Source organism: Montipora capricornis, chromosome 2 (genome assembly GCF_036669925.1).
Source record: "Montipora capricornis isolate CH-2021 chromosome 2, ASM3666992v2, whole genome shotgun sequence".
Classification (NCBI taxonomy): domain Eukaryota; kingdom Metazoa; phylum Cnidaria; class Anthozoa; order Scleractinia; family Acroporidae; genus Montipora; species Montipora capricornis.
In genome coordinates, this window is record NC_090884.1 from 41,545,650 (window position 1) to 41,555,649 (window position 10,000).

The window sequence follows — 10,000 nt, forward strand, 5'->3', positions numbered from 1 at the left end:
TCAAGACTGTCACTTGACATAAAATCATACTCATGCTAAAAGTGAATAATTTCCAGGTACATTCAGATAAAAGTACTTGTACAGTGGAACCCTGATGTGATGAGTCACTATATAAGTATAGGAACAACCCGATATAATGACAAACCGATACTTTGTCAAGCACGAATATTAAAATGTACGACTGAGAATCCCAATATAAACAAAGCCCTGATAAAAATTAATGAACAAATTTTTCCAGTCCCTTGACACTTCATTACATCAGATCTTCACTTTAGAGGCTAAAAAATCCCATATAATAATGCAAATACCTTTAGAGTAAATATCTTGGAACTCTTAAAATAGACCGTATTCATAAATGGCGGCCACGCGGAACAGCCTGGTTTCCAATACATGAGAACGAGGCTTGGTAGGCCAGCTAAAACTTACAGCGCACTTAGATTTGTATTATATTAAAGTTTCGAGGCGATAAATGTTACGCAAAAATATCCTGAAATCTTTATTTCTTGAAGGATAGTAGCGGAAAAGATTCTATTAGTCTCTGTAGGGGATAACTTTGGTCGACAGGACCTTTTTCTCCTTGGAGATCGGCTGAGAGATGCGTTCCGCTCTGCACGAAGAAGGATAAGCGAGACCAAGATACGGGCGAAAAAGTTTCCTTCTTTCGTTTGCCAGATGATGTAAACCTAAGAAAACAGTGGCTCCGTGCTATAAGAAGAGATGTGGGGCTGGATTTCCTAACTATCAGACCATGATGGCCCTGTACGACTATTTAGATCCTGGCGCCGGGGGAGAAAACATCAAGTACTGGTTGTCCGGAAAAGATATTGCTGGCAGTGCAAAGGCTGTGAAACAAGGGAGACCAAGGTCTCTAAAACCAGTAGACGAGTTTTTTTTGTCATTGTGTAGGCTAAGACAAGGTTTTGCTGAATTACATTTAGCTCATCTTTTTAATGTTTCTCAGCCAACTGTAAGCAGAGTTTTCATTTCTTGGATTAACTATATGTATATGAAACTTGGCCATATAAATATTTGGCCTTCCAGAAAACTAGTAGACGAGACAATGCCTCTGGACTTTAAGGCAAAGTATCCAAGCACAAGGGTCATCATTGACTGCACGGAGGTGCGATGTGAAATGCCTAGTAGCCTTCTTCTAAATAGTGAATTGTTTAGCTCGTATAAACACCATACCACTTTAAAGGCACTGGTGGGAATTTCTCCAAAAGGGTTTTTTACATTTATTGGGCAACTTTACACTGGGAGCATATCTGACAGGGAAATAGTAGAGCGAAGTGGATTCTTGAACCTTCCCTTTTCAAATGGGGACTCTGTAATGGCAGATAAGGGCTTTACTATTGAAGACATTCTTCCCCTTGGTGTTTCCTTAAATATTCCTCCTTTCCTGGGAATGTCTGAACAGATGTCAGCTGAAGATGTGATTGCAACACAGGAAATAGCTAGCTTAAGAATCCATGTTGAGAGGGCTATCAATAAGGTGAAGAATTTTCTGATATTTGATGGGGTTATTCCATTGAGCCTCTTTGGGGTAGTGAATCAAATGTGGTGTGTGTGTGCCATTTTGTGCAACATGCAGGACCCCATCATCAGTGCATAACCCTTTCACTCCCAAGATTGGATTAGTAATTCTCCTTTCTAGCTGCTAGACATTCCCTTTTATATTACTTAAGAGAATTTGAGTTTGATCAAAATAACACCATCTGAGTGATACGTTTATTCATTCTCATCACCTGGCTGCTGAATAGTGAATTGATATTATAAGGAGAAGTTACATACTAATCACTTCTGGGAGTGAAAGGGTTAAATTGATCTTGCTTTCATTAAGTAAATTTTCTGGTTAAAATGCCAACCAGGCAGGGGATAGAGATGAATACATGTAAAATATTTCAACTGAAAACAGTAAAGGAAAATATTATATTCGTATAGGTAATCGCATGGGGCCGAGTAAAATTAAGGATTAATATCACGCGTGTTTTCAGAAGTTGCTGAAATTGCGCGCAGCGACGAGGGCAATTTCAGCAACTTCTGAAAACACAAGTGATATTAATCCTTAATTTTACGAGGACCCATTGCGATTACTTGTTAATAACAAAGAGGGCAAAATTTTCTTAACACTGTTGAGGCACCTCGAAAAACAGACAGCTAAGCGGAGTTAAAACACTCGTTCGCTCGGAAGCAAAACAACTAACAAACAGACAAGCAAGTCAACTTGTTCTTTGCGTCCAAAACGAGTATAGATGATTGTTATTTACATCCACTTGAGAGGAAAATACGAGTTTCATTCGTGAACAACTGTAACAACGATTAAACCAAATGTTAAGCTTCAATTTATTTTATTCACCTGGGCCCGGTTGTTCAAAAGCCGATTAACTTAATCCAGGATTAGGGTAAACTTTTGTTTCATGTTTTCAACTTTTTGGCGAAAGTTTCTGTTGCGTCTTCTTGTTTTTGAAGATTGACTTCTTCAAATGTATAGTTTTGCCGAATATCAGCGTTAAACAACATTTGGGAGTAGAGAAATAAACTCCCTGGTTAATTTTTAATCTGGGATTAGCGTTAATCGGCTTTTGAACAACCGGGCCCTGTGCTGTAGAGGTTTTTACCACTTGCAAATACGCATCCGTAAACATAGCAAACGGTTTGTCCAAAGAAATCCACCAAATTTGAGCTACTTGTTCCTCCCGTCAATGGCAAATTGTTCTGTGACCTTTTTTGTTGAGCTGCAAGATGTCGTGGTAAACTGAAAGCCCTTGACGAAAGGAATCATTTTGTTTTTCAACCACACAATCCCGCTACGCCGGGCGCCATGTAAGTCGATCCAAGTTTTAAGCTTTTCATGAAAAAAATCTTTTGCCCTTCTTCTTGTCACTCGAAAATTCAAATTCCAGATCATCTTTTAAAGCTAGTTCTTAATCTTTATGCGTTTTCGGCGAATGCAGCGCGAATTAAAAGACAAACTTCGATGAAGACGAAGTTGTTTTGCTCAAACAGAAGAAACCAACTGAATGTGGAAGACGTACGTTCAGCCAATCAGGAGCGAGAATTTTTGGCGCTCGACCAATCGCGAGCGAGTAATTTTGCCCTCTTCTCAAGCAAAATTAAGAAAAAATACCCTCTTCATTGACCAATCAGCATTCAGTAATTTTGCCCTCTTTGTTATTATACATATAAACAGATCAAAATTTAACCACAACAATGTACCCAAAATTAACATATAAATTTGCAAGTTGGGTAAATCAGTCTCCTTTGTGTGTATCCTTTTCTAAAGAGATGTTATGAAGAAAAATATGGTGCTCAGTTGAACAATTTTTGTTTTGTTTTTTGTAACCTGTCCTAACAATTGATTGTATGCAAATTTTAACTGGAATCATTCTTGTCAGAGTTCCCACAATTCCAGTCTTGATTCTATGTACACAATCTAAATGACAATTCTTTGACTTTCTTAGTTCAGGCTAAGGTCTTTATGTAAGTTATTATATTGTAAATTGAAAAATAAGGTTCTTATCATTGTTTTCAAAAGGATTACACAATATACTTCTTATGATATTTACATGAAATTATGTAACTTCAACTCTCCTCAACTTTTAAAGCTTCAATATAATCACAGAAATTCTCCTCACCACTGTAGTTCTCTACATGTGTTGTAGTTGTCAGTTGTGAGAGGTTCTTTGAAAAACCAAGCCAATTAATTTTGTCTTTGGTGATCAATCCCTTTATTCTCATGGTTTGGGCTTGTTTAAGTATTACACTGCCAGGAGAAAATAGATGGTGATCACTACATGTATGCTGAAGCTTTAAAGGCTTCACTGGTTCATAATAATTATTTTTTACCAAGCAGTAAGCTAAACCTACAATTATGTACATGTATATAAATAAAAGGCACTTGCAGCGCCTAGCATTTGTTTACATAATGACTGATTAGCATTTTGCAAATTCACTAGCCGCAGTTTTGATAAAATAGGTAAAGAAATAGGTTTCAAGCTTTTGTTTCAGAGTTGCCCAGTAGGCGGCGTCGAAAGGGATTCTCTCCACTGAAATTCCCTTCTTTGTGTAGACAATGAAGTCACACCATGAGGCTCCACTAGCACCCATCTGGCCCTGCACTTGAGTGTAATAGGAATGATTCCTTTTAAGTCTGCATTGTCCATTAACAGCCTCACAAAAAAAGTTTGGATCCTGACATGCTTCCAGTGGAGTGACTTGATACTTCGTCTCTGGACACTTCACTTCAGCAAGTCCAAAATGATTTCGACAGCCAAAATCAACAACTCTGCCATCTGGTGAGGCTCCAAGAAATGGCATATCCAAACAAACAACAAAACCACTCTTGAGAACCTTTACTGGGGTCTTTCGAGTAAACATAATTTTCTCATATTGTTCAATGGCAATGGGTTCATTTTTAATACCGTGCTCGACATACCTTGAGGTGAACGGCTTCGGATTGATGAGGTCAGCTGCAAATTTTTCATGATTCCTTTGCCTTTTTGAGATTAAGTCAAATTTTGAAGCAGTAAATCTAAATTTACATTCCTTCTTCCACTGCTCAGATGATGACTGGTCTCTTGTGGCTTCCTCAATATTGTTTATCATGGCCTCATCCACAACAAGGGAACTAACAAGTGCTTTTTCAGCAACATCTAAGTTGTTAGGCAAAACAAAATCACTGCGCGAGTCCAGAGGAAACCTGGGATAGGTAAGTTCAGTGTCTGCGCTGACATCTTCTCTTGGCATTGATGAAATATCCACAGTAGCCACGAAGTTCGCCTCAGTGTGACTCAACTGATAACTACAAAATGACCCAATCTGACTTTCTCCAAATTTGGTTTCCACACAACTGTTAAGGTAAGAATCATCTCTTTCCATTAGTGCTAAGCCCATTTGGGGGTTTATTTGCTTTAGGGCCTTTTTAAATTTCATTTCGGCCTCAACATCATGTCGGGGATTAGTTCTTGCATCATAAAAGAGACATTTCACTCCCTCTCTGCTCTTAGTTTCATCAAGTTTAGTTTTGGAAATGGTGACTTCCATTACTGGTTGGGCAGATATTTTGTCACCACGACCCTTTTTGTGCCACTTTTGGAGCTGGGAAGTGCATGCAAGATCCGGCTGCTCATCATCATCCTGGCATAAATCATCGGTTGATTTACTGTCAAATAAACTAAACTTGCATGCTTTAAACATCAATGCCAGAACATGGTTACAGTAACCAACTTTGCCAGCTTTACATGAACAGGTGGCTTGAATGACTTGGCCTGACACAATACACATAGCAAAACGAAGAACATGGGGGGCCTCACTCTTCTTGAAACTGTGATAGCACTTTGCCTTGAAATAAAAGAACCTTTGATCACTGTTTGCCTCAATCTCCTTCAAGTACTCATCCTCGAGAAAGGTTTTAGCTTTCCTTAAATTGGTCGGAATTGAATGATGGTCAGCATTTGCAACTCTTTTTCCAGAATTTGCCACGTGCTGGTTCATTTCAGCTCTTGTGAAAGAAGGCATCCTTTCAAGCGACTTCCCCCAGCCATCGCTCGGATATTTCACACTTGACGAAGGAGCGGTGTCTTTTGAAATGTTCGAGACCCTTGCCTTTCTTTTCGTGTAGATTTCATCGGGATCAGGATCGATCACCATCTTATCTCTTCCACTTTTAATATACTCGTCGACACTGCAAAGTAGTCGATAAGGAATTCTAAATTTTACAGAAACAAAATCATATGTGCCTGATCTCTGAAAGCAAATCTGTACAACAAGCTGCCTGTATGTTGCTTACCGCTTTATAAGCTGTGCCTTCGTCTTAAGTCCCTTTAGTGAATCGCCACGGCATCGCAACCAAAACTTGAGTTCTTCATTCTTTAGTGAAGAAGGATTTCTTCCAGCCAAAGCAGCTCCCGGAATATCGTCTTCGGTAAGAATAACTGCGTCTGAATCTCGACTTGTAGAGGCCATTTCATCCCTTGATTTCACCCCTGGCCTACCAAGCCTACAGAGACTAATAGAATCTTTTCCGCTACTATCCTTCAAGAAATAAAGATTTCAGGATATTTTTGCGTAACATTTATCGCCTCGAAACTTTAATATAATACAAATCTAAGTGCGCACTAAGTTTTAGCTGGCCTACCAAGCCTCGTTCTCATGTATTGGAAACCAGGCTGTTCCGCGTGGCCGCCATTTATGAATACGGTCTATGGCGGCGAAGCATCGCGTGGGAAGCAAAACACCGGTCAAAGAACGCTTTAAACTAAGTTTGTACACGAGGCAGTGGTGGCTTCGCAGTAAGATGAAATATTTTTACGGACGTTTTAATTCTGGAGCAGGACTTTTGCGCTTTAAAAGTACGTGTACAAAAATCTAAAAACGTATCTCAATACAACGTTGTGAGCATTTGTAAGTTTATTACACTTTCGTACTCACTTTATTTAACTGTCATTGAAATCAGATTGAACATCAAAGAGAAAAACTCAGCTGTTAAGTACAGAGTGAAAAACTCTTTGTGGCCTCGTATTACTAAGCTTATTCAAGCAAGATGATCGAGTCACATACTCCAACTTGCTATGTGAACATGAAGTAATGAACTCTATATAAGCTTATTTTAATTAGTCTGACTGAAATTAAATTATCGATTGATTGAATGATTTCCTTAATTCACTGGCATCGCTTTTTATTAAGTCTAATTAACAGAAGTTATTAAATTGAGTCTTAAGCTAATTATACACATGCAGTATACAGTTTTAAATGACTTAAAAATATACTCTAATGATCTAAAAACAGCACTACACACCCTGGTAATTGACCCTTTTTGGATCTACAGGTATGAAAATTTATATGATTATTAGGCTTTGGATTCAATTAAAAACTTAGGGGCAAAGAGAATCTAATTTTTGCAGACACTTACGTTGTATAGGTGATATTCTATAACCTATTTCTGGCTGATACTGTAATCTGAATGTTTATAGGAAAATGTATAAATGATTAGAAACAATCTGGAAACCCATTTTCAATTCCTTGCTGAACCACATTTTCACTCAGTTCCTTAATCAAATGAAATTATTGCCTGATAACCCAAGGCTATATTGTTGTTAATTTTTCAGTTGGGCTAGTGATCTTCTTCATGCCCATAAATTTTAAGTGACCTTTTTGGTGGTGGGGGGTAAATACTTATGTTTTTTTCAAACTACTGAATTACTTCAAGAAAACAAATAATTATTTCAATTGTTAATTTATTTTTTATTGTTTAACCTGGGAAAAAAGTTTGACTGTTATGTAAGTATATCCTTTTTGCAGCCCACAAACTACAAAACTGATTTCCTTGCACCAAGTTTTTGCATGAATTGTTAGGCTTTGATTTACCATTGTCTAACCACTTAATTCCAGTAAACTATGTTTGCCAAAATGACCTGTTGCATTGTTCTCTTTATCAAATGACATCTACAGAATAATACTGAGAATGAATTTATCCAAAGATGTGTGTTGTTGAATTTTAATGTTCACCAGATTAAGTGTAAAATGGAAGAAAATACTGACAGTGTAACACACTTACACACACTACATTTTGTAACAACCAGTTCAAGTTCAATAATAATGCTTTATCATTGAACTTGAATTGCTTGCCATAAAAAATAGTGTTTGCAAGGCATTCAGTGGCAGATCCAGACTTTGAACTAAAGGGGGGTGGGGGGTGGTTTTGTGTTTGTCTTGCCTGCCCAGCCGGCTTTCCCTCCATCTGTGTTCTTTTCTATTTTTACCACTGGTATTGCATGCCATTGATCACTGAACAATAGTTCTGTAAAACAGACATATAATTGTTTAATGTTTCTCTAACACACATTTGGAGGTTTAACAGGATTGGCCGAGAAAACAATAAAATAAACAACAGAAACAATGGCCTATTCCTGAAAACAATAGAGGTGGATGAGTCCAGGAGCAAATAGAGGTTCCGAAGAGGTGGGTGACTACTGAACATTTGTACATTGTGTGGGTGAGGAATTTGTAATTTGCAACTTGTTGTTGCATGTTGCTGGTTGATAATAATCACTGCTGTGACCAAAGAAACAATCTAATTTGGAAACAGTAATGGTAGAAAAACCTTTCTAACTACTACCCCAGACCCCATCCAGTTATCTGTAAACAGCTTTGAAGAATATAAAAGGTTTCAAATAAGTAGTATAAAGTTCACCAACACAAGTAGACATAAACAGTGCAAATTCTTTCAACATGTCTTTATTATGCCAACATTGATTGAAGACAAGGTTGGGAATGCTTGATTAATACAAACGTTTTCAATGTAATACTTTATATATGATACATTATATAGTTATCACTACCTAGATCAAAGAATACTACTTTGGAATATGTAACTTCTATTTATCTTCTCTGAGTAACTAATACTCTGTTGAAATGTTTCCACCTATAAACCTTACTTTTGAGGTTGCCTTGGCTTGTGGAATACACTGAAAGATATACAGCAGCTTTCATAAATGTTCTATTGACCGCTTTCAGTGCTAAGATGGTTCATCAAGATGGCAATTTATCTACAGTAAACAATTGTTATCTTGTGCACTACTTAAACAAGAATTGAAATAAGGCCCCCACTTATAGAAAAACTAACACAGTAAGGAATGTAAGTGTTTAGACATAATAAAACAGGAACCATTTTCCCTGGCCAGGTACTGAGAAAAAAAACATCATTGTTCAGCGTTTCAGCCAGAAAATTATACTTAAGGACCAAAGTGGCCCCTGAAGACTTGTTTCAGGGGCACATTTCTTAGGAAAGGGCCCAATAGATAATAGTTGGACCTAAAAAATTGGTCGCCAGAGGTCTGGCATGAAGGACCTGGGTCAAGAACAATACAAAGGCATACAAGACAAAGTCAATGACAAAGGGTTTGCAATGCATTATAGGGAGACACAGCAAAGCAAAAGGATGGAGTGACTTCTTTTCTTATGTTACGTGTTTTAAAGAAGCAAAGATCTTTCAATATGGCTTACTAGAAGAACATAAGGTGTCCTCAACATAGCAAAAGGAAGTCGCGATTATGGCAACTAAACTAGAATTTTTGGTCGCAAAGAAACAAGTGTTAGTCGCATTGTACATTGTTAGTTCATTGGCGACCATATCGGTCGCATTTTTGAGCCTTGGGATGGTTATTAGAATACTATCCTGGGTTAAACCTGCATGCAGCCTTGTAACAACAACAAGCTTTATTACCAAAATAAAAGTAAAGGGCTAAATTTGCCCTTTCTCCATTTCTCTGGGGGCCTTCTCTAAATGCAATGCAGGATTCCCACAATGGTGCGGTCTGGCGGAAACACTGAGTTCAATACAGTAAACTTATTTTACATTTGAATCTCAAACATAGCACTGGCAGTTAGTTTGATACTAATAACATTTCTGCAAGAAGTCATGTGCATTGTATCAAATAATATGTATTTAATACCTATAGGCTGGCTCTAAAATTACTTTAACACCATCCAGACGGCAAATACAATCATTTGACAACATAAATACCATATGGTAAAATCTAAGAATATTCACAAGAATATTTTCAACTTAAACGTCGGCAGAAAATAAAAATATTCAATTCAGCCTCGGCCACCAAAACAATATTATTATAAAAAATAGTGCATTTGAAAAGCCTGATACAGGCAGAAGGCCTATATTTAAGGAATGTGTCCAAGAAAATAGAAGCGATTTTCCGTATATTAGAACAGTGCTCTGTAACGAGCAAAAGCTCCTTTTTAGATTTGAAATTCGAACATAAAAAACGCTTCAAACTCTTCTTTGTTTCCGTACGCGGAAAAACTAATTGCACATGAATACAGAACAACAAAAACAGCACATACGACCACATGTGATGAGCTGCAGCTCGCTAGCTGTCGGCAGATCTAAGTTTACACGCTCGTTATGTATATTTTCCCGGGCTTATTTCTACTTCTATGGTATAGGTTACATCTTTTAAATTAAAATAAAACGGAAAACATTCAC

General features: G+C 37.5%; 2 protein-coding genes across 2 annotated transcripts in view; one reads left to right on the forward strand and one right to left on the reverse strand.

Moving 5' to 3' along the window:
• The first annotated feature begins 32 nt into the window (after positions 1 to 32).
• Positions 33 to 1,612, forward strand: LOC138037352 (uncharacterized). The gene is made up of 2 exons (XM_068883291.1): positions 33 to 56; positions 689 to 1,612. The coding sequence occupies exons 1-2, from the start codon at positions 33 to 35 to the stop codon at positions 1,610 to 1,612; spliced, it is 948 nt and encodes a 315-aa protein (XP_068739392.1).
• Positions 1,613 to 3,603: 1,991 nt separating this feature from the next.
• The window catches only part of LOC138038000 (uncharacterized), a 6,647-nt gene continuing 250 nt past the window's right edge, over positions 3,604 to 10,000 (reverse strand). Inside the window, exons 2-3 of the mRNA XM_068883822.1 lie at positions 5,789 to 7,798; positions 3,604 to 5,683 (exon numbers count right to left, since the gene is read on the reverse strand). Of these exons, the coding sequence (XP_068739923.1) occupies positions 3,934 to 5,683; positions 5,789 to 5,964 (1,926 nt within the window). The 5' untranslated portion in view covers positions 5,965 to 7,798 and the 3' untranslated portion in view covers positions 3,604 to 3,933. The remainder of the gene's footprint in view (positions 5,684 to 5,788; positions 7,799 to 10,000) is intronic.